This window comes from Pteropus medius, unplaced genomic scaffold (assembly GCF_902729225.1).
Source record: "Pteropus medius unplaced genomic scaffold, Ma_sr-lr_union100, whole genome shotgun sequence".
Taxonomy (NCBI): Eukaryota; Metazoa; Chordata; class Mammalia; order Chiroptera; family Pteropodidae; genus Pteropus; species Pteropus medius.
This window is the reverse complement of record NW_024352783.1, coordinates 1,188,132-1,212,628: the sequence shown is the minus strand read 5'-3', so window position 1 is coordinate 1,212,628 and position 24,497 is coordinate 1,188,132. Positions and strand designations below refer to the sequence as shown.

The 24,497-nt window shown below is 39.5% G+C and overlaps 2 protein-coding genes across 11 annotated transcripts in view; one reads left to right on the top strand and one right to left on the bottom strand.

Annotated features, from left to right (window-relative positions):
• Positions 1-24,497, top strand: part of MYH10 (myosin heavy chain 10) — a 130,765-nt gene that overhangs the window by 80,102 nt on the left and 26,166 nt on the right. For all 5 annotated transcript variants that reach the window (XM_039847308.1, XM_039847311.1, XM_039847307.1 and 2 more), the window contains 11 exons: positions 12,561-12,754; positions 12,839-12,960; positions 15,137-15,206; positions 15,293-15,453; positions 15,914-16,022; positions 16,118-16,249; positions 17,141-17,347; positions 20,641-20,778; positions 21,262-21,385; positions 22,768-22,939; positions 24,186-24,398. In XM_039847308.1, the coding sequence (XP_039703242.1) occupies positions 12,561-12,754; positions 12,839-12,960; positions 15,137-15,206; positions 15,293-15,453; positions 15,914-16,022; positions 16,118-16,249; positions 17,141-17,347; positions 20,641-20,778; positions 21,262-21,385; positions 22,768-22,939; positions 24,186-24,398 (1,642 nt within the window). The remainder of the gene's footprint in view (positions 1-12,560; positions 12,755-12,838; positions 12,961-15,136; positions 15,207-15,292; positions 15,454-15,913; positions 16,023-16,117; positions 16,250-17,140; positions 17,348-20,640; positions 20,779-21,261; positions 21,386-22,767; positions 22,940-24,185; positions 24,399-24,497) is intronic.
• The window catches only part of NDEL1 (nudE neurodevelopment protein 1 like 1), a 77,710-nt gene continuing 62,290 nt past the window's right edge, over positions 9,078-24,497 (bottom strand). For 2 of the 6 annotated variants that reach the window (XM_039847312.1, XM_039847317.1), the window contains exons 9-11: positions 16,471-16,576; positions 11,524-11,560; positions 9,078-9,241 (exon numbers count right to left, since the gene is read on the bottom strand). In XM_039847312.1, coding sequence (XP_039703246.1) covers positions 9,093-9,241; positions 11,524-11,560; positions 16,471-16,576 — 292 coding nt within the window. In that variant the 3' untranslated portion in view covers positions 9,078-9,092. Of the gene's footprint in view, positions 9,242-11,518; positions 11,667-16,465; positions 16,577-24,497 lie in introns of those variants that run through there. The other 4 variants (XM_039847320.1, XM_039847315.1, XM_039847313.1 and 1 more) reach the window with 4 other exon arrangements.

Genomic DNA, 24,497 nt, shown 5'->3' with positions numbered 1-24,497 from the left:
CACGTGCATGCATGTGTCCTGGGAAGAGACTGTGTACCTGAGACCGTTTGCAAGGAGGGATTTGGGGGACAAGTTAGGTTTCAAACATGTCAAACAGAAGTTTTTAATTTTTATGCCTATGGGTGAGAGTCTTTCGCCAGATGCAGTGTTCATTGTTACTTACAGTGACCCAGTCAGTTGAGGGGTGCTGCATGAGGACTGAGAGGAGGGACAGGACCCTAACGTGGAATTTGCAGTGCCTCAGTAGATGAGGGACTCCTGACCCTGTTGCTAGGAAGTGTTAGAATGGGATATGAGAAGCCGAAACAGGAGCGGAAAAAACAACTGAGCTCCGGTTGTCACAAGGTCCACAGCGCTAGGAAGATCAGCACTGGTGAGTTGGAAGTGTGCAAGGAAATTGTCACAAAATGAAGAGAAAGGAGCAATGCTACAAATCGTAAATACTCGCATTCTATTAGGAATCATTTCCATTGTAACGGTATTTGGCATAATGTGGGTTAGAGTTATCCCGTGCTCCCTCTTCCACCTGGCACTCTCTTAAGATCTTAGCACACAGGAGAGCGAGTGAGATATGTAGACAGATTGTTGAGTGCCAGAGATACCTGTGGTGAATGCCATGCGAATGGTACGGAATGAGCTATTAGCAATGCACAACAGAGGAAGAGGACTACCTTTTTTTCTGGGGTGCTAAGGTAAAATGTCATGAAAGAGGAGGCAGTTTTCTTTGTCCTCGAAAGATAATAATTTGTTGAATAAATAAAAGCTGACATTTACTGAGTATTTAATGAATGCTGGGCAGGTTTTCAGCACTAATTTATGAGCATTCGCGTCGTGATCACGCCTTAAACAGTGAAGGGTGAGCATGTTTGCATGAGCTAGCTCATCTTGGGATGTGGAGCATTTTTTGGAGTGAAGTTGGTGTGGGGGAAGAAGGGGTTGAGCAGGCGGAATGGGTGATCACAGTGTGGAAGTGGAAAATCACAGCTCATGGTAAGTGTTCCATTCGGGCCATAGAGTAGGGATAGGGCAAAAGGCTGGGGTGATAGGCTGACACCAGACCATGGAGAACCCTGATTGCCAGTCTCAGTGGATTTGACCTTATTGGTTGGTGGGATAGATTGGGGTGAAAGAACCTGGAAGTAGGGGATCCAGTATGAGATGACTGAGGATGAAAGCAGTGGGCATGGAAGGAAGGCCTAGGAAAAAAGGAACAGAGGAAACTAGCATTTTTACTATTGAAGCCTCAAAAACTGATTTTTCTCTTCATTTTGAATGAAAAGAGAGGCAGGTATTTGGGGGAGTTAATGACTATATGATAAAAAAAAAAAAACCTAGGTCTTGAGCTTACATATTGGTTCTGATGTTGTGAACCACTTTTGACTCTTGTATTTCAATTTCTTAATCAAAGATGATATTATTGGAAACACCTATTGAGCATATAACACTACATGAGTAACGATGTGCTTACCATGGTTATAATCTGTGAGATCTGTTTGGGAATGAAGAAGGACATGGCCCTGCCCTCCAAGAGCTCATAGTCTAGTTGAAAACTCAGGATATGCACAGATGCAATCACAGGACTGAGCGAGCCTCCATCTTGGTTCCCAGCTTCCTTGGCTTCCTCCTTCCATCCTTCTTTAGCTCCTTATCTTGCCATCCCCAGATATGAGAGAGCCTTTGGTAGTAGTGGGTCAGAAGCTTCAGGAATGTAAGTTTGGCAGGCAACGGTGAAGGTGAGGACTGCAATGATCTGTGTCACAGATGGTATCTTTAGGGCAGGACCATGTCTGGAGAGTCCTTACCTGCCTTTTTGTGCTTTCCATAGCTATGGAAAAGTTGTTTTCTCCCAGAGTTTCTGTAAACAAAGGAATGCTTGCAGCCTTGCAAAGCTGCTTCAGTCGTGGCCTGAGCCCTGTCCATCTGTATTAGTCAAAGACTGTGTTGTCTGCACAGTCCTGTTGTCACTTCGCCTTTCTACAGATAGGTGCTTGGGAGCACGTACAGCCACTTTTGTCAAAGTAGGCTGAGTTTGATTGGCCATGCTAATGTCTGCTCTGGAATATTCCCTCATGTCTTCTCTCCTGATAACTCGCAGGAAGACCTGTCATTCATCATCTTAGGTGGACAGCTATTCAGAGTAATCTGGGCGACAGAATCTCAGAAGTCACTCGCTGTTGGAGGAGGGGCAGGCAGAGCGGCAGTACCATGTTGTCCAATTTTGAGGACTGTGTGTTTCATACGTGAAGTCAGTGGCAGGCACAGGAGTTTGAGGAGGGCGCTAAGGTGGAGAATTCACCACTGCTTGCTGTGGATGTAGAGATACATCCTTGGGATAAGGGGAACTTTTTCTCTAGAAGAAAATAGCCCTGGAAAAACATGTCATTATTTTTCCCTTTTTATAGCCACATAAAATGCAAAAGTGGGAATGACAAGTGGACTGTGAATGTATAAATATAAGATATATGAATATAGTTTGCCTGTGACCCTGCAATACCCTGAGTAGAAAACATTTTGTGTGAAAATAGACTTTGTGCTAGGGTTTTACAGAATTTTCCCAAGGCCAAACCAGAAGAAATAATTTGGTGGCAGCCCTGCCCTAGAGATTCGTAGTGCCCCGCTTTTTGCTAAAAGGTGTTTTGGGATCTCTACCAGCTGCACAGGACTTTTTTGCCACTTCTTGGGGCTAAAACACAGAAAAACCTAATTGCATTTTATATCAATGTGCCTCTTAGGATATTTTCATGAGTAATGATATGGTCAAATATCTTATGATTTGAAGTTATTTTAATGGTTTGCTACAACAGAACTTGAATTTTGTTTTCCTTAATGGTAGTTACCTATATGTCAGTAATATGTATTTGAAATAAATTGTATTTCTAAAATCTGTATTGGAAGTAAAATTACACAGCAATATAAATTTTTGACACAGTAAAAGCTACTAATATATACATTTACCAGAGTGCTCTTACTGTAGCATTGTCCTAATTTGCTAATTACAAGATAATTTTATGAACAACTCAAATAGAACCTTATTTTTAAATTTTCATCCTGCACTTACATGGGAGTAATCATTTAACACCAATGTGATATGTTTACACCTGGAGTTGGTAATGTGCTCTTTTAATTCAGATTAAGCTTATTTTATAATGAACTTTGTCCAAATGTACAAATTCTGTAAACAGTAATGTTTGCATGGGATCTGCCCTGGACTAGCTACTTTTGTAGTCCGATTTCAAAATTATTTGTAATGTCGAATGTCTTTCACACTAACTGAAGTGTTTGTGTATTTGCTCTTCTGTCCTGTTTTTGCTGTTTCTCTGCTTTAGAGATTCAGAATATTCAGAGAGCTTCTTTCTATGACAGTGTTTCTGGTCTTCATGAGCCACCAGGTGAATGTACAAAGCCTGTAGGTCTTCCAAAACAGAAGGGTTTTAAGCCTGCAGGAAAAATTTGGGGTGGGGGCTGGCAGGGTGGCCGGGGAGGGCAGGGTAGACTGGGGGTGGGGCTGGTTTCTGGGTTTCTGTTTTTGTTTTGCTCATAGACCTGCATGAACCTTTCATTTCATGCTCAGTTTTATTATCCTTTAAGGCAACTGTTTGAGTGCATAAACAATTCAATCGCTACTGCCTACACATTGCTTCTTATTTTATGTACAGCACTTACCGCACTGCATATTAAAAGGTATGTCACTACCTTTTTCAGGTGCCATTTTGATACACAGTCCTCTAAAGGAATTATTAGGAATTGATCAACTAAATACTGTCTCCTTTGTCTTTGAATTACCTTTAAATTTTCAACTCTAAGAAATTCCAAAGAGGAGTTTTTTCTTTATTTAAGTCATTAACATTTTGTGAACAAATAAGTACATATTTATCTCACATGTGTGTTGGTCTCATCATTATACCTTTTGTTTGGAATTTATGTGCATATCTAGCTACTTGGCTTTTTCTTTTGAACTGGAGATAATGAAACTATCTACAAGGCTTGATATGTGCAAGGTGAGACTAAGAGAGAGTGGAGTGTTGTTAGAATTTGTATGTTGAAGGTGAAATTGAGCTCCAGCTGTATGGGCCCTGTCGTCTGAACCCTAACCCTGTTTTAAAATACAGCCTAACCATGGCTAGAGGCCCCCAAAAGCCCAATATAAAATGAATATCACCCAGCTTTCCAGTTATTTAATGGAATTATCAAGTAATAAAATTCAAAGATACAGTCAAATTTATATAATAAAATTTCCTTTCTAATTTTTGGAACATGATAATGCTGAGATCTAAATCTATCTCAAAAGGTTTTTAAAAAATATATTAAAGGAATGTGCTCATTTTCATTTAAGTCAAGATTCCTGCCATCAATTCTAGGTCACATACTATAAAAGAAGTAAATTGCAGCATTGGGGAAGAGGGTATCAGGGGATGATAGATTATGCCAAAGATTATTCCATAAACTGGAATGTATATTTTACAGAACTCCAAAGGACAAAATCTTCAAACTCAGTCATCTTTGGCCTTGGGGAACACTGACAAAGTTGAGAAAGTGGGGAGAGGAAGAGAGAGCTAGGAGGTAGTTTTAAGCTTATGGTCTGCCTGAGATTTGCGCTTTGTTAAAATATTAGTACTTGACCTTTTGGACTTTCAAAGTAGTGCCCTCTTTAAATCAATTCCCTCTAACTCTTTGGGATTGCTAATTTCTTAAGAGAATTCCAGACTCTGAGCTCTTTGAGAGCCAAGACAGTGTGTCGTTTTGCTCAATGTAATTTCCTCAGCACCTGGCACAAAGTAAGCACACCATAAATCAGTCATTGAGTGAGGGAACTGATGGGTAGGTGGGTATTCCACACCGTTTTCAGATGCAGCAGCTTTGCCTAATATGCCCTCTGTGGCCCTCCCCTTTCCGACAGCATAGGTGCTTTTTCCTTCCTGTGGAACTGTGATCTTCAGAGTGTACGGACCAGGTGTTTTCTGTACCAACAGGATCAGGGACAGAGGAGCCACTCTTAGATGGCATCGTTTTGGCAGGGAGTAAGCTGATTCACCTCACCACATTCTCACCTTGGCACTGAGAACATGCCTTGTTCTGGCTCTCAGTGAAGTGTCCTTTGGTTGAGTAACTCAGCTGAGGCAAGTGTCAGGAGCAGCAAGCTCTCCTTCTTAGAGGGCCTTCCATCCACCTTGGCTAAAGATGGACTTTGAAGTTATGTCTAGTATTTCTACAGCAAAATGTTTTTCTCCACAATGTGTGTTTATGGATTAAAACTCCAGGGAAGGGGTAACAGGTTTTAAATGAAAATTTGGAGCTTTAGTATTTTCAGTGATTTCTCAGAAGACAGTGGATGGAGTTCCTAGGGATCCAAATTTTATTGTTTTTCATAAGCTAACATATAGTGAGCATCTCCCTAAATGAGATAACACAAAGCTACTATGGACCCTGTGCTTCTGAGTATATTCATGATGTTATGAAAATAGCTTTATGAAGAACATGCAGGCTTTGGAGGACAAAATGAGAGACTTGGGTAAAGAGAGGTTTCCAAAGGTATCAAAGGACAAGTGTAGAAGAGAAAGGAACAATTCCTAGAGGCAGAATAAGGAGGCATACACGTTTCTGTTATAAACCAAACGACTGTTTTCTTCCCAATATATGGTATTTTGAAAGTCTAGACTTCTGAGATAACCAGTAATGGAGGGTGCAAGCACAATGAACCAGCAAAGAGGGATTATAAATTCAAAATTGTAGGCAGGGTTTTTAGACTCAAAAGGTCTGTGTAGGCGCTGTCTGTAGCCTTAGTCCTGATCCAAACTGTGTTGGAGGGACAGTTATACATAATCCACCCTAATGCTAGTTTGTATCTACAGTCTCCTGCACAGAGTGGTACCATTTAGGTCTCTGAGCCTTCACAAGTGCCGAATGGCAGCTGACAGATCTGGAAGAGTACCCTCAGAGAAAATGAGAAGTACATGAAGCAGATTTTAATTATTGATAGGGAAATCCTCCACTCTTTTTCAATCTTTCATAGAAGCGGCACTTGAAATATAGTAACAGCAGTTAAGTTGAGACTGAGAATCACCAAAGAGAGGTTGGTCACCGCTATACGAGGGCTTCCCCATTTGTCACAAGCTCTTTTGGGTCTCCCTTTATCTTCTAATGTCCACTGAATTTTTACCTACCTTGTCATAATTTAGGAGAAAAGCTTTTACCTTAGCCATGCTTCAAACAGAAATTATGATGTTGCGACTTCTAAAATTTGAACCAGTTTTGTGTGTGTGTGTGTCTCAGTAAGTCATTAAAGGAAGTTCCATTTAGAGTCAAGACTGATAAAATGATAATCATTTAATCTCCTTCTAGATTATTTCAATTGGTCATAAATCTCTCTTTTTAGTGCTATTTTAGGATCTGTGGTTTAGGCCTGACATGATTAATGTGCTTATTAGTTCAATTGTCATCATTTTCATTAGATGAAGGTTTTTTGTCATTACAGTATATTCTACTCCTATATATTTTATCCTGAGTCTTAATAGGAGATGAGAGCTCCGGGGGATGCAGCTTTTGGGTACTGCAGTTTGAGTTCCTGAGGTCAAGTGGTCACTGATATTTAGTTTTCAGGGTTCTTGCGAGTATCAAACAAGGCATTGTGAGCCTGCACCTGGCACATGGGAAGTGCCCAGATACATGTCTGGCGTCGCAGCCCTGTGGTCGCTGCTGTGGTTGCAATTATGATAAACAGAGAAAATCAATTACTGTTTATTTTCTTCAGTATTGTTTAATGCAAGTCCACGTGTGTTCCTAGTACCCCAACACCAAACTGATTGGCAGTCATGCAGCACTGCCCAGCGCCACCCTGAATTAAGTACATGCGACCTGCCAAGGGGAGAGAGCAAGAGCAGAAATGTGACAGAAACTCTGTAGGATGAATGGGACTCATGTTTGCCCAAACAGCTTTGGCTTTTGCAGGGGATAGGAAGTACAGATGAAGGAGGTAAAGGAGACAGATTCAAATTCAGCTTACACTAGTGCTTGGGAGGAAGATTGCTTTTAAATCACATGCCTCCTGTCAACCTCTAGACATCCTGGAATTTTTCTAAAAATTTTCAAATACTCTAGAACAATTAACAGATTGATTCTACTACCCAGTTATGTAACCACCGTAAATTTGTTATTACTGTGTAATAGAGATATTGTGGAGATATACTATTTGATGTTAAGATTGTTTCTGGAAAATCATAGGAGTTAAATATTTGTTTCTGAACCTGTTTTTAACTGTAAGTAACATTTTGAGGTACATTAGAGTAGAATTGTCTTAATGTGTTTAAATGAGTATTAAGAACATACTACGTAGATACCTAGCATAGTGCCGAGTACCAGAGGCCTTTTGTAGGAGTATTTGATGTAGTTCTTGTTCATCATCATCTGGCTATTAAAATTAACATTAAAATAAGCTTCTCCCCCCTTTTTTTTTGTTTCTGTATTAACTGCAGTGAGTTTCTGAAAAGCTAGTGTAAATAAATTAAACTTAGTAGCACTAGTATTTTGGCCCATGTACAGATGTGAAGAACATAAAAATCTCATATACCTCTTATCTCCTGAGATTGTCACCTAGAAGGACCAGTTAAGCATTCTGGAACTAGATGATATCATTCCTTATTTAAAAACAAGCAAATCTGTAGATGACAGTTTTATGAGATAGATGGTTACAAATTGCTTTTTTTTCCCCTTAAACTACAAGTATGCCCTTGCAGATTACAGGTCTGTGGAACTCATCTAATTTCTCACTGTCTAAATAAGTTTTTATAGATTGATAAATCGTGTAAAATACTTTGAATTCCTTTTAGGCTACTGGGCAACCAAATAATGTATTACAGTGCCCTCCAGCAACCCTAACCAGGCTCCCCTGGCACCTCAGATGGAAGAGTTTGTAGCAGGAGGATAAATAAAGCCATTCTTTGCCATGAAACTCTGGGTTATAAGACACTTGGTGGTTTTAGGAGTGGTATGAAGTCTTAGAAGGAGCAGTGCTGCTCATTTCAAGGAGTTGCTAGAATCTCAGCTTTGCATTTTCTGCCTTTCTCTGATTCCTACTCTTAACTATTTTCAACAAGAAAATATTGTTGTAAAATAGAGGTTTTTATAGCTCTTGATTTTTGTGTGAAATCCTATATTATTAGTGTGGTCCAAATTATTTAATGAAGTTCCCAAAGTGTCTCTCTCTTTTACCCAGAAGATAATTTTTGCTCATTGGGAGAAGCTAACCCTGAGCTTAAATTTTTTAATTAAAATAAAAAATGAACTGAAAGTCCAAGCGTGCTGAATATTTAGCTTTGGATCACCATGTTAAAAATATATATTTGAAAATCAGGTTCATTACGATGATGTTTTTTGTTTGTTATTGTAAAAAGCAGTTCCTGCTCGAGGCTGCGTTGTCAGACCACCGTCGCGTTGTGTGGAAGAGCTGCCCTTGGAGGCCAGAGGCCTACAAACCAGTCCCACGGAGGAGACATGGCGCGCCTCCCCTCTCGTTCTTGGGGGTCATTTTGTGTTCATTCAGCAGATATTTATTAAATAGCTACCATGTGCCAGGCACCATGCTGAGGCCAACATTAGGTGGTAGGAGAAAGCAGGAGAAATCATCTGAGCTGCTGGTTAGAGGCGTGGAGAGACACCAGGGAACTTCTCTCTGGGCCCTGCGTGTGTTAGGTGCTGGACAGAGGTCCCCAGGGAAGCTCGGTCCATGAAGGAGATACATGGAGTAGAGTGAAGCTGTCGCAGGGATCTGGCTGCGATTAAAGCCTGGAAGAGGGAGTGGCCTATTTCCTCTGGAGGCCAGGTGGAAACTGGAGCCTAAGAAGAGGTAGTTAGAGAAAGAATGGAGATTTTAAAGCCATTAAGCATTTACCTTGATAGCTAGAAGGAGGGGGTCAGTATTCCTGGCAGAGAGAAAAGGATGAAGACTTGAGGGCCTTGTATCTTTGAGAAAATGCAGCTGGTTTGCACAGTTGGAGCTTTGGCGTGTGTGGGAAATGGCAAGGGAGCTACCTTTGTTGAGCACTTGAAAGTTTTCCAGGCACCTCATGACTCTGGAGTTAGGTCACATTGGCTCCATTTCACAGAGGAAGACTGAGACTTGGAGAAGTTAGGTAACTTGATTCCAGGTCACAGCTCGTGAGTGGCGGCTGTGTCTGACTCTCTGGGTTGAGTTCTTCGTCACTGTGCTGGATTCCTGGGCTCAGATATTTGGACCAGATCCTACAAGCTATACGAGAAATGGAAGGATTTTAAATATAGGAATAAATAACTTGTATAGTTTTGTCTTTTAGAAGACCTGTTAACCATTACACTGGAACCAAAGGCATAAATAGAGAGAAAGGTGTGAAAGCAGGGGTAGAGGACAAAATGGGGGAGTGAGGCTGGAGGAAGAAACCAGTTAAGAGATTATTACAGAATTCAGATGAGAAGTTAGGTAGAGCCCAAAAGAGGGCAGTGGAGCAGGGGATGGATCGAAGACATTCGGAAGTTTGTCTTGACCGGTCACATCTTGACGGATATGAGAGAGGAATCAAGTCTGACTTCTGCTTTCTGGCTTGAGAGGCGGTAGTCACATCTACACAGGAAATACAGGAGGAGGAACAGGATGGAGTGCGGAGGTAGGGAATGTACTCCAGTTCAGGATGCTGACCTTCTGTCCCTCCTACTTCTGGCCACTTCTCATCCTCCTTATGTAGCTCTTCCTCCTCTCCCCAGCAACCTGGGGTTTGGTCCTAGGCCCGCACCTCTTTATTTGCCTATTAAGTCGTTCATCCCGTCCCATAACTGTAAACACTGTAAGTCGACAACTCCCAAATTTACCTTTCTAATTCAGATCTCTCTTAGCAGCAAACTGGAACGTTCGGTAGTCCACTTGACATTTCATCTCCACCTCAATGCCTCACAGGCACCCCAAACTTACATAGAATTTAGGACCTATCTTCCCGCTCACAAAACCCACTTCCCCATCTTCCTAATGATACCACGAACCACTCAATTGCTCAAACCAAAATCCTAGGAGTTACTCTTGACATGTCTCTCTGCCTTATTTTCTATATCAAGTTAATCATCAAAGCAAATCAGTTCTCCCATCAAAATAGGTTTTAAATTTTTTTTTCTTTGCCCATGTCCATAATCCCACTAGTTCAAGCTACTGTCATCTCTCTCAGAGCCTGGACTGCTGCAGTGGTCACCCATCTGGTCTTCCCAAACCCACCCCCAATCTATTCTATCTATATATAGCAGCCAGTATAAGTGTCCCTGTTCATAGTTTTTCATTGGCACTTAGCTTCTTTCACTTCTTCCTGCCCCTGGGTCATTCACACATGCCGTTCCCACTGTTTGGAACTATCTTCCATCTACTGATTCATTCTTTCCCTTTGGGCATTTAAATGTAGTTTCTCCAGAGAGATCTCTAACCACCTGTCTCTCTCATAGCATCATGTTCTTTTCTTTTAATGCATTTCTCACTCCTTGTAATTGTAAATATATTTAATGTTTACTTCTTTTATTCACTAGCATATATGTATCAAGCCTGTTATATGCCAGACATGCTAGGTGCAAGGGATACAATATTAAGTAAAAGCAGACATGATAGACACTTAACGAGAATTTACGAACAGCAGAGGTACTTTTTTGACTTCTCTGTGGAGAAGAGAATATAGGTGTTTGGTGACTGGTGCTGGATAGTCAAGTACAGCTAGTTAAGGTCACAAATGATGTCACCCAGGATAAGACTAAGGCTTGAGAAAAGCAGAAAGTCAAATAATGTATACCTGTACTTCTATCGTGCATTATTCTAGAAAGGATTTCAGTGAGTTGAGTTTAGACCTCTAGTGAGTGCTACGACGTATAGGAAAAGCAGAAGAGAAATCATCAAGGAGATTAGAGTAGCTAGAGAGGTAGATAGATGAAGGTCCAGGAGACAATGGAGTTCATAAACGAAGCCAGAAGTGGAGAGAGTTTTTAGAATGCTGTGATGGCCAGCAGGTATATGTGCCAGGGTCAAGTAAAATAATCATTGGACAGTATCTGCTGTTAGCAATTGACCTGTCGTTGCCTGGGTAGTATCAGGCAGGGACAGGAGGGCGGGCTAGAAGCCAGTTAGCTGCACAGTGGGAAATTAGTGGCAAGTGTGTGAACTACTTGAGAAAGAAGCTGGGCTCTGAAGAGACAGAAAGGGAGGTGGATGGACATAAGGTTTAAGGGCAGTTCATTGTTTCATGGTGCATGCAGGGTTGGGGTTTGGTACTATTTTCTGCTGGAGCAAGTGAAGAAAGACAGGTTGAAGTGAAGGCACAGGAAAGAAAGGTGGTCTCTGAGGTAGATAGTAGACAGACTCCAGAGCACAAGCCAGAGGGAGTATCTGACCTAAACCCTTGAGTCTGGTGGCTTTATGATAGGAGAAATAGTATTGTAATGTGTATGTATGGGCTGGGTAATTAATCCAATTTTATCCCCCCTTCTCCCAACTTCCATTTAAGACCCTCATAACTCGGACAGTTACCTTACCTCCTGGATTGTGGTTTCCTCTTCTGTAAAAACCTCCCTGGAAATCAAGATTTGAATGAGATCTTGCTCATTAAGCACTTCACACCATGCCAAGTCCCCATACGCCTTCTGTCCTGGGGAACAAATGAAAGAAATGGAGGTGGCTGTTAGGATTGAAAGGGGCATTAATAGAGGTAGTTCCATCAATGTTTTGATTGCTTTTAAAATATTTCAGTAATGTGCTTTGTTCATGTAAAGGTTTTTTTCAAATGAGCATATTATGCACCAGATGTTTTGCTAGTGGCTGGAGCCCTATGCTGGACCTATGCTGGACTTCTGTTTATAATCCCATCATTAGAAGTGTTATGTGGCTATGTAGATCATGCAAACGTCAGCTGCTTTAATAAGAGCGGAGTACCCGAGAAGTTCCACCATCGTTAAACTTAGCTTAGGAGGCTCCTTCCTGTTTTCTGTTCTCACCCTTGAATAAGTGTTATTCATACTTTGAGGAGAGAGCTAAAGTTTATTCATTCCTAAAAACCTAAACTGATGTAATCTAATCTTCCTGCAATTCGAATGACTTTTTTTTTTACTTTTTAAGAGATGACTCTGGTCCCTAATCCCTCAGCATATTCATCAAGTGGATTTGCTTTGTACTGTTGTATATTTTTACAAGCCATTTCCTACGTTGAGACTTGTCAGGTTATCAGTTTGTGTATCAATAATGCCAGCCAACGATCTCTCATTTACTGAATAATTGTATATGTAACAGGCAAAATGTTATCAAAGACAGTGAGTTCCTGAAAGTAGCGCAGCGGAGGCCTCTACCGGTATGTGGTATGAAGTTGTCAAAGCACTACAATATCCTGCCATAGAAGTGTGTGGCTGTTAGCTCCACGGCTTGTGCAGTGTCTAAATATGCTGACTGCCTTACCTATATGGCATCTCTTATCATTTGTTCCACAAAGCTTGTGCTTCTGCACTATCACTGTGTCTTTTCTTTGCCTGCTAAAGAGTTAGATTTGGCTTATTTTCCTTTTCCTTTTTATTTTCACCAGTGGATCGTATCGTGGGTCTGGATCAAGTTACCGGTATGACTGAGACAGCTTTTGGCTCTGCATATAAAACCAAAAAGGGCATGTTTCGTACCGTTGGACAACTCTACAAAGAATCTCTCACCAAGCTGATGGCTACTCTCCGCAACACCAACCCTAATTTTGTTCGCTGCATCATTCCGAATCACGAGAAACGGGTATGTTAAGAAAGCATATGGTGCTACTTAAAATTGATCTGCGCCAAGTTATAAAGATTAAAGTATAAATCTCTGCCTGATTAGGCTGGAAAACTGGATCCTCATCTAGTGCTGGATCAGCTGCGCTGTAATGGTGTCCTGGAAGGGATCAGAATCTGTCGCCAGGGGTTCCCCAACCGGATAGTTTTCCAGGAATTCAGACAGAGGTATTGCTCACTTTGACCTTTTTCCTATATGTGTCAAAGCTTAAAAACAGTGAGATAATGAGGACATTTTTTCCTGTTCCCTGGATAGTTTTAGTTTTCGTATTGGACAGGAAAAATCATTGTACCTGTTGAGTGCCCACTTTATATAGAGTAATGTGCTGGTAACTGCTGGTGTGCTTCAAACGCTGTTCTGTCCCTGTTCTGTCCGCTGTTAGGTCCCTGAAGGCAGCTGTGCAATAAACAGGTAAAGCTGAGAACTTACAGTTACTTCATTCAGACAGTTCTGTCTAGGGTTTAAACATAATTATTTTCAAGCTGATTTTTAAAATATAGCCATGCATCACATAATGATGTTTCAGTCAACGACAGATTGCATTACAACAGTGGTCCCACAAATTATAATGGAGCCGAAAAATTCCTATCACTTAATGACCTCGTAATCATTAAGGTCATGGCACAACTCATTACTCACATGTTTATGGTGATGCTGGTGTAGATAAACCTACTGCATTGCCAGTTGTGTAAAAGTATAGCACATACAATTGTGTATAGAATATAAAACTTATAATAACAAATGACTGTGTTACTGGGTTATATAGTTACTATACTATGCTTTATATCATTAGCATGTACTCTTTCTACTTATGAAAAAAGGTTTGCTATAAAACAGTATCCCAGCAGTAGCCTCATACATCTTATGTTTACTGCCTCTCTTTATTGCGTTATTCCCGCTGTGCTTGATTTAATCTTATGTTATTTTGTACAGTGACGTGCTATACAGGCTTAGCGCTAGGCTGTACCGTATTGCCCAGGTAGTAGGCTAGCCCACCTAGGTTTGCTTAAGTGCATTCTATGATGGTCACACGACGAAATCTCTTGATGACACTTTTCTCAGAATATGTCCCCGTCATTAAGCAGTGCATGACTGAATATGAGTACTGTATGTTCCTTTTAGGAAAATTTGAAAATACAAGAGAAGTAAAAAGTAGACAAAAATCATTCAGGAGTGACTCTTGAAAACATCTTGGGATATCTCTTTCCATCTTTCAATGAATATATATTTATGTGTTTATGTAAATGTATGTATTTTTTCCATTGTGTGTATGCGTGTGCTCATGTGCATTTATAGTCCTTTTACTAATACAGAGTAGGGGATAGGATAGAAAAGGATTAAGAAAGAAGGATTAAGAAAAAACAAAAGGAAGACAATCAGTAGAAATTAATGTAGTAAAAATGGATGAAAATCTATGATGGGAAAGTTATTTTCTTAATGTGTTGTGTATTTTTCTTTAATATTTAGTTTGCTTTTTTCTTTTTCTCCTGGAAATTTGATTGTCAAGTATAACAGCATTCGTTATTCCACAAAATAAATAAGGATGCTGGTCAAAGAATGGCCCTTTCTCCCACAGGTGGAATCCAGTTGAGAAACTATTTCAGTCCTTACTGGTTTGGGGGCAGTCTTTATCATGGCCCCATTGTATGATAAACAATCTGATAGATTCTTACTTTTTATGGATAGGAGACAAAGGACCATAATTGGCATCCAGAGTACAAAGTTGGGGGGAAAAAAAAAACAGAGTACAAAGGTGATTGATGTAGCCAGGGTATCCTTTATATAGCCACCACCTTTAGTTTGCTAAAGTTCATTTTTGTTGAGGTATAACCTACATAGAGCAAAGTGCACAAAACTTAAGTGTACAGTTCAGTGGCTATATGTACACCAGTGCTATTTCGAATGTCACCCTGATACTTTCTAATGTTCTAAAGGGAAGCCTCTGAGCATTGCCCTCGCAGCCTTTTCTGTTATCTAGTAAATGCTTACAATGCATCCTGCAAAGAGCCAGAGTCTCCTTGTATCTTGAGGATGTGAATATTTTAGGGGAAATGAAGAAAAACAAAAAGTTTTTTAAAATACCATGCTTTTATTCTTCTCTGCCACAATTCTTAAATCTAGTCTTTGACCTGGGAAAAATTAGCATTTTCATTTTCTTTCTTATTTTAAGAAATAGAAAAACTACATTTTCAGAAAATCTGATTATTATCTGGTTACTTCTTTACTCTTAATTTGACATGATTATCTATCATATTATTGCCTCTGAGAGAAAGCAGAACTCACAGTTAGTAGGTAAACATTTCCACAAATATTACAAAAAATTTTTGGCTGCTTTTCTTACAGATATGAGATCCTAACTCCAAATGCTATCCCTAAAGGTTTTATGGATGGTAAACAGGCTTGTGAACGAATGGTAAGCTTTTCTTGATTTTTCTGATTTGTCAACCATTGATATAATCTTTCCTGTAGCAAAAAATAAATGAACTCTTTTTCTTTTAGATCCGGGCTTTAGAATTGGACCCAAATTTATACAGAATTGGACAGAGCAAGATATTTTTCAGAGCTGGAGTTTTGGCGCACTTAGAGGAAGAAAGGGATTTAAAAATTACCGATATCATTATCTTCTTCCAGGCTGTTTGCAGAGGTTACCTAGCCAGAAAGTAAGTGGACAGTCATGAAAGGGGAAGAAATGTTTCTTCTATAACAGATCGAAAGAAAATGGAGAAAGCAGCTAATAAAGGAGGAATAAAGAGCACACCAGCAAAGGGAACATGAAGAACCTTCTGTCACTGTCTTCATTGTCTCAGGAAAGGAGGGGATTTATTCAGATCCAGGAGTGCACACATGTATGCTTAATGTGGGTAGATGGCAGAACACTGTCTGAGGCAGCAGCTATGAGAAAGTGCAGGGTATCCATGACGAACGCTCGAGGCTGGCTGAGCAGGCCTGTGAGTTGTCGTGAACTCGAATGGGCAGTCCCACTTCCGCTTACATTTTACTCGAAGACACGATCGATGTACCCACTCCCTGTCCTAGCCAAATAAGAATGTTTGCCTTTAGGAAGTAGTCTATTAGGGCACATATTTCTTTACGTAATAAGTTTTTCTTACTGTTCTCCAGGGCCTTTGCCAAGAAGCAGCAGCAACTAAGTGCCTTAAAGGTCTTGCAGCGGAACTGTGCCGCTTATCTGAAACTACGGCACTGGCAGTGGTGGCGTGTCTTCACGAAGGTGGGCTTTGTGTACTTCTTTCTAAAGAGCGACGTTTGACCAGTGAGAACCCATAGGAGGGAGATGTGATGACCAACTGCCTAATTTTGTCATAGGTGAAGCCGCTCCTGCAAGTTACTCGCCAAGAGGAAGAACTTCAGGCCAAAGATGAAGAGCTGCTGAAGGTGAAGGAAAAGCAGACAAAAGTGGAAGGAGAGCTTGAGGAGATGGAGAGGAAGCACCAACAGGTATGTGCACTGACTTCGTAAAGTCACACACTGCCCTCAATTGAGAGCTCCCACTGCAAGGAACGCACACACATTTAATTATGAATAGCTGTAGCTACCATACCATCTTATTTTATAATGTGTGTTTTTCACTAATTTCCAAAGCATAGACATTTGAGAATAGAGGCAACAGGTACATTATGCCACGCATTTGGGTTTATATAAACCAAAATCAACCTTACCTCTTGCATTTTGGCCTTTGTCTTTCTTTGGACGTGTTTGCTATCAGGCGTGTGTTTAACACCTGTTTTCGATGAGACTCCCAGTATTATCGCCTTCCTGTGACTGCTTATGAGGGAAATAGAAAAAAGTAAAATGTTGAGATCGTACAAGGCCACCACCTGCCTCTTCTCCAGCGACAGTGGTCTTGAATCAACATCCCTTTCCAAGGCAGTTGTGCTTCATGGACAGAGTAGAAGCTCAAGAAATGTTTATAGATAACAGTGATGGAATTATAGGGTTCGAGGTCAAAAAGATTAATAAAGGCCAAGAATATCACTCGTTCCCAAACAGTTTTAGTAGTCACCATGAAATTCATTGCACTGGAATATTTTCTCTCCTGTTTCTCTGTCCCTTTGTAAATTACCTTAATAGAAGAACAGTTCTTCAACTAGCACAAAGTTAATATGTATTACTCAGGATAACTTGAGACAACAGAAACAACCAAAAATGTTTTCATCTAGCTTTTTTTTTGCTGCAGCTGAAGACATTTGAAAGTTTTGCCAGTGATGTTTGTATTTTTAACTCTCAGTTTCTTTGGTGAGATGCATTGACCATTGAAATCATGATGACTGTATCTTGCGTGTACACTGGGGGCAAATCATAGTACCGGACACTTTGTTGTGATTGCAGCTTTTAGAAGAGAAGAATATCCTTGCAGAACAGCTACAAGCAGAGACTGAGCTCTTTGCTGAAGCAGAAGAGATGAGAGCAAGACTTGCTGCTAAAAAGCAGGAATTAGAAGAGATTCTACATGACTTGGAGTCTAGGGTTGAAGAAGAAGAAGAAAGAAACCAAATCCTCCAAAATGAAAAGAAAAAAATGCAAGCACATATTCAGGTATCTATGATCATTTTTATCTAGAATCATATTTTGGGTTTTCCAGGTTCATCTATTGAATAAATAGGAGCTATGGGTTTGGATTCTTATGTGCATTGAAGAGCAAAAGGAGTCTAGGTTATAAGTACCTACTCTTAAAAGATAACCATCATTCGGGTTCATTTTTCCCCACAACCTCTCCAACACTTGTTATTACTTGTCTTGTTAGAGATAGCCATCATTCAAAGCACACGTGTAATAGATTTTCCTCAAACATAATTTGTTATTTTGAATAGGAATCTTTTTTTTTATGTACCAATGTGGCATCTTACATTGGGACTCAAAGTAGAAATCTCCCCGGGTCTGTAGCCTTCTGTAGGGGATCTTATTTGTTCTTTGCGTTGTCATTAATAATTCTAATCCTCACTTCATTCATTAGATAGGCATCTACTAGGCGGTTTGGTTCATAAGAAATGCTCAACACTGACGCAGAGGTAGGTGGTCAGGAATCAGAATAAAACACTCAGCTCATCCTGGTAGTGACTTTCTTATTGAGATACAAGCTATGCTCACATGAAGCACAACTATCTCTGGTTGAATAATCAGACAAATGATACAGACAGTAGTTACTCTGCCCATATCCTAGGACACACCCACCTCTATTTCTCCTTCCCTCCCTCCCCCATCCTATCTCATATGCTCTTGAGTGTCAGGGCATCTATATCTGCCACCATTGCTTCATAGATCCACTATCAAACTTTCTTCCTTGTCTCTCCCTTAATTTTTTCTTACCCCATAACTTATCTTTGCAAAACACAGCAATTGAGATGTTTGTCAAAACCACAAAAGATACCATATTATTTCCTTGGAAAATACTGCATCCAGTATATCATCTGAGCATTTTCCATTCTTCAGTACAAACAGCTTTCAAATATCTCATAATAAGTTAATATAAATATCTCATAATAAGTTAATCTCATAATATCACAAAAGCTGTAAAAAATACATAACCTTTAATCCAGCAATTCTAATTCTAGGACTTTATTCTAAGGATAAATCAATGGAAGCCATCTAATTATCTGACGTGAGGGGATTATTTAAACCATGGCAATGCTATAAAGATATAAAGATGTTTATTTTCATGGGTATTTATAATATATTGATAGATAGTTGCAAAAGAATGTATACAGTAAGATCTAATTTAAAATATAAAAAATTTATATGTATGACTTTACATGAGAATATACCAGAAGATCTAGAATAATATTCACCAACAATCGTGAGATTTCCCTGGTAGTACTATCAATAGTTTTGATTTTCTTTTCTCTTGTTTAAGAACATGCTTATTTCAGTAACATATTTTACTCGTGTAGGAGGAAGACACCCAAATTCATCTTTAATCTCCTCAACCTATTCTTTTTACATAAACTCTAAATTTTAACAACTTCAAATGAAATGCTTACAAGCATTTCTCTACTGTATGTAAAAAACAAATGTCCTTATAGGATCAGGGTGTTGTTTTGTTTTGCTTTGCTTTTTCAAAGCTTTTTTGCTTCACGTTCTTTCTCAAACTCTTTTACATTTTAATTTTTTGCACCGTTTTTATTATCTCCCTTTGTGACATTCAAACACATTCTAAAAATTTTTATGGTAATATTAAATTATTAAGTATTGTTTTTTTTCTCTTGTGAAATATCAGCGATTTTTTATTACTTCATGGACCTTGGGCAAATCCAACCTTGTTGGTCTTTTTTTTTTCGCCTGTGAGGCTTTGAGGGATTTCTGATTTGTATGCCCTTTTCAACATAAAACTACTAGAGCTGTTTTTGGTTTGGTTTTGTTTTTAAGATTAATGTCCTAACTATAATGTTAATAAATGATTGTTGATTATTGTAGAAAACCTAGAGAATACAGAATAGCACTTCTAGTTTTCTCCCACCATTACCTCTATCATTTTTGCTCACATATATTTCTAAACAGATATATAAGGATTCATTTGGTAATTGATATTATACTGAACATACTATTTTTTTTAAACATACTATTTTATTTGCTGCTTTTATCACCTTAGGAATGTGCAGCAGAGGGATGCAGTTAACAAAATCCATACTGTAGGTAACTATAGGACAAATGACTTGGTTTGTTTGTTTGTTTTTTAAACAATAAATGAAGAGCAAGAGAGACAGAAGAGATTAAAGATTAAGAGGCTTATCAGTTGATCACAATGTGTGAACCTTATTCGGATTCCAATTATAACAAACAAATGTATGTTTAAGTGGTCTTTATCTTTTAGAGATATAGCCTAAAGGTTTTATAGATGTAATGTGATGTTTGGGATTTCCTTCAAAATAACCCTAGGGGAGAAGGAAGATATGGTAGAGGGAGAGGTAGAGAGGCTGGCCATGAGTTGGCACTTGTTAAGGTTGGGCTGATGCATCTGTGTGGGGCTCATTATGCTACTCTGTGTACTTAATATGTGGGTTGGAAGTTTTCACAATAAAAGTGTTAATCTTTTACAGGTCCAAGACTCTACCTGTATAGACTTCTAAAGACACAGTAAACTATTTAACCAAAGTTACCCTTGAAGGCTTCTTAAATTGACCCTGTTCAATAATGTGTATGTCATTATATACAATAATGTTAGAGTATAAAATAAAGGGAAGTATGTTATAGAAAAAATTTAGGTAAACACTAGAATCCCATTTGGTTTGGTGATAGTCTCATGTTGTGAAAGGCATGCTTGACTGAGACAGCCCATTTCTCACTGACCTATACTATTTCAATTATTTTTATGTTCTCTCTCTCCTCTTTTGGTCAAACATATATAGCAGAATGCAAATAAATTATGTGTTTGATATAGTTAATTATTAATATTTCCCTGCATTACTAATTATTCCAAAATATGAATTTTAATTACTACTATATGTTATCCCATTTTACAAATATGCCAGCTTTTAGTTACCAAGTCTTTTATGTAGCATGTTCGCAGTTCCTCAATATTATAAATATTTCACTTTTTTTATATAAATCATATCTATTTCCTGAAATTGCTGGTTTAAAAGAAATGTTCGTTTTCAAAGTTTGCTGCATTTTCCCATGTTGACTGCCAGAAGGATTGACCCAGTTTGTACTTTAACCTGTAGTGGATACGAATGAATGTCTGTTTCACCTAACTGGAAGTCATATTTTTAAAAATATTTTTGCCATTTAAAAAATCACAAATTGGTATTTCATTTTAATGTCCATTCCTTAATTAATGTGCAGTAGAATTTTGTGGAGAAAGTTGGGAAACTGACTGTGTTCTTTTTCACAAGGACTTGGAGGAGCAGCTGGATGAGGAAGAAGGGGCTCGGCAGAAACTGCAGCTGGAGAAGGTGACAGCAGAGGCTAAAATCAAGAAGATGGAAGAGGAGATTCTGCTTCTCGAGGACCAAAACTCCAAATTTATCAAAGTAAGATAATATTTCTATTAAAAAGTTGATTTTAGAGCATGGTAAATATTTACGTTGTTGCACTCACTAAAAGTGGCTCCACACAGAAAATTCTCAAGATTTCAGGTTCATTAACTTTCTAAGTCTCTACCTGTATAGACTTCTAAAGACACAGAAACCATTTAATTTTTTATATCCACCAGATATTCTTATCATCTTTTAGACTTCTCACTTGCACGTTTTGAACACACTGATCACTCTTTGATGACTCGTTCCCATCTGTGCAAGTGTTCATTCTATGCAGCACAGGTTGGGGGACTCTGCAAGCCGGGCAGGTGGGCCAAACTTTCGGGGTCGACCCCAAGATGAGTGAGAGCCTTCCTGCCTTTTTGCAGTATGTGACCTGTTGGGACAGGCGGTGCCAGTGTTACTTATTTTTTAAGTTGTACCAAACCCTAGTTGTTATTTTTGAATGCCTTTTATAAAGCAATTTTTTCTATTCAGGAAAAGAAACTCATGGAAGATCGCATTGCTGAATGTTCCTCTCAGCTGGCTGAAGAGGAAGAAAAGGCAAAAAACTTGGCTAAAATCAGGAATAAGCAAGAAGTGATGATCTCAGATTTAGAAGGTTAGTGTTTGGGGCTAGAAAAATTCAGGACTAGGCATGTGAGTTGTTTAGACTTTACTTTAATCGGAACATGCAATAATAGGAAAATGTACGTGGTGGTTACTAAGAGAGCTTTCAGTTTGTGTGCAATTATTAAAATAGGTCTAGTCACCACATATTTATGATAGAATAGAGATAAATTCTTTAAACTTTTACTTTTTATGTTAGGTCCTATGGTAAAATATGCTGCCCTTTGGTGGACATATTTAGGGCCTAAATTAAGTTTTGGGTCGTACAGGCCATTGGACTCTGTGTCACTTCACAGAGGTACTGCTTACTAACATAAAAAATGGCAAGGGCAGGAGAAACTGCTGACAGTAACAGTGTCTCACTCTGATGGCACAAGTAATGTTAGGAAATTGTAGGAATTTCTGCAGAATGAATCATCATCGTTTCTTCAAAAGAAAGAGAAAAGAGGGTGGGTGTTGGAAAGAGCTTAGAAAACCTTCCCTTTCAGTGGCAGCTGCAGGCCGGTGTAACAATGCGGGAGGGAAGAGCATGGCTCTTAAGGCACTAGTGTTGTTAAGGTCTGCGGGCTGTGACCACTCTTCCTTAATGCATTGCTTGTATAATGAGTTGGATTTAAAAAAAAAATAATTAGGGTTTTGTTGTTAGATAAATAAGGGATGCCAGTATGAAATTATTCATAAACCGTTTTTACCAGTATATGAGGTTATTCTGCTAAGGAAGTACACATAAAGCAGATGCACCTGTTCTTTTCTCACCTGTTTGATCAGCCTGTGATACCTGGTCTCATCTTCTCAGCATATTGGTTCCCAATGGAGAAACAAAGGCATGTAGGTTTGTGAGGAAAGCATTTGAATGGAACGGATCACTAGAGTTAATTACGGAATCACTGCAGAATTTTAGAGGGGAAGGCAGAAAAGATGCATAACCCTCTCTGCCCACACTCCGCCCTCTCTCCCTTAGTGCTTGGGAACTGTAGTCTTGGTTCAGCCCGGGGATTCCCAGTAAATGAGGAGTGGAGTGACAGGCTGCCCTGGCCTCTGTCGAGCTCTCCAAACCTGGGCCATGGTGATGGCTGTGATATGAGAAGGTTCCACATCACTTCGGCTCTAATAGTTTGGGTTCATTTCTCATGAAAGGACCTCCTTACATTCCACCCAATTTCTTAAAATTCCTTCCTCCCACTAATTTATCTCACCTTCAGTTTGAACTTAATGGGTTTCAAATGACTGAGCTATTGGCACAGTGTTATCAAGGCAGTGACATGCTTTTGAACAAAATGGCTTATTTACAACTTTAATCAGTTGATATTTGGAGTTTGTTCGTATAGTGTGTCATTCAGTGTGTTGAAGAGCTTCTTGTGTCTTGCCTTAAAGAACGCTTAAAGAAAGAAGAGAAGACTCGTCAGGAACTGGAAAAGGCCAAAAGGAAACTGGATGGTGAAACAACTGACCTGCAGGATCAGATTGCTGAGCTGCAGGCACAGATCGACGAGCTCAAGATCCAGCTAGCCAAGAAGGAGGAGGAGTTGCAGGGCGCCCTGGCCAGGTCTGCCGTCCCTGCAGAGGCCTTTGTATTGCACATGCTACTGCAGGGTTTATTTTCAACAGAATGTCTCACGTCCAGGAGCAGACAAAAACCCTGGGAGAGTGACACATAGTTTCTTTGTTGTGGGGTATGACATAAGAACCTGAAAAACCCAGGAGTACCTAATTTGTGTCAGAGCAGCAAGAAAATCTCATAAACCATTCTCAGTATTTACACTTAAAAACCAGTAGTCATACATCATGAAATCCTTGGAAATTTATACTAGAACAAGTGATTTTACCATATCCAATATTTTGGTTTCTCTATATTACAGATCAATTTTAGTGTGCTTTAGAAGTTTAGAGGAAATCTCTTGTCAGAAATGATATCCCTCTCACACACTTACAGCATAATTTGCTATTCAGTTCGAAACCATTCAGTTTTAGAATGGAAATCATATATAGTAAATATGATCTAAACATTATATCTAATATTTTCATTTCTTTATAAAGAATAATTCTTTGGCTACATGGTCATAGGACTTAGAATTTAATTTGTAATTAATTACAATAAAATCTTATAACAGAAATTTTTCTTTGTTATCTATCACTGTTAGTCTTACTTTGGCCAGATTTTCTGCTTTTTCACTTACAGAGATGAGAGCTAGAATCTAGAATTAAATTCTTCACCACTCACTGTCATGTTTGTCAGCTTCCCCCTCCCAACTACTCCCAGTCAGAAAATCTGCCAGCATTAAATCACACACGTTAGCAAAAAGATGCAAAAATGAAGTGGAAAGTGGAAAGTGTGAAGATGGTATCTCTTTCTTCTACTGTGTGTTCTAAAAACTTATTTGAATTTGCTGATTCACTGTATGTTGGTAGCAGTTTGATAGACTAGACTGCTACCTTGAACAGTGTTCTAACTGTAACATTTTACTTGAGAGGGAATTTTTTATATTCTAATCATTAAAGTGAGATTGTCCAACCTTTTACTGGAGATATTTATATTTAGCCCTTTGGAAAGGGGACTGAGCTCGATTCTGATTCTAGCTCTGCCATACTAGCTCTTGAGCCTTCAGGTCATTGCCTGCATACCTCTATGCCTGCCCATCAGGCCCTGTGCAGCTGCTTCAGCCTCGTGCCATGGGCAGAGGGCTGTGTCACCGGGTCTCCTTATGGAGAGGTGCTTGGGTGTTGGTTCAGCCGGGAAACAGTCCATCCGTGCACCAGCTCTGAGTGCTTCTTGTGCCTGGATGCTTTTACAGGGGCGACGATGAAACACTCCATAAGAACAACGCACTTAAAGTTGTGCGAGAGTTGCAAGCCCAAATTGCTGAACTTCAGGAAGACTTTGAATCTGAGAAGGCTTCACGGAACAAAGCAGAAAAGCAAAAAAGGGACTTGAGTGAGGAGCTGGAAGCTCTGAAAACAGAGTTGGAGGACACTCTGGACACCACCGCAGCTCAACAGGAACTACGGTGAGTGAGGGGAAGGCAGCACGTCACCTGGTGTCTGCTGAGCTCTCCAGCAAGGTCTGGCAGAAATGCTTTGGATGTGCTCACCCACTTCGGGAGATG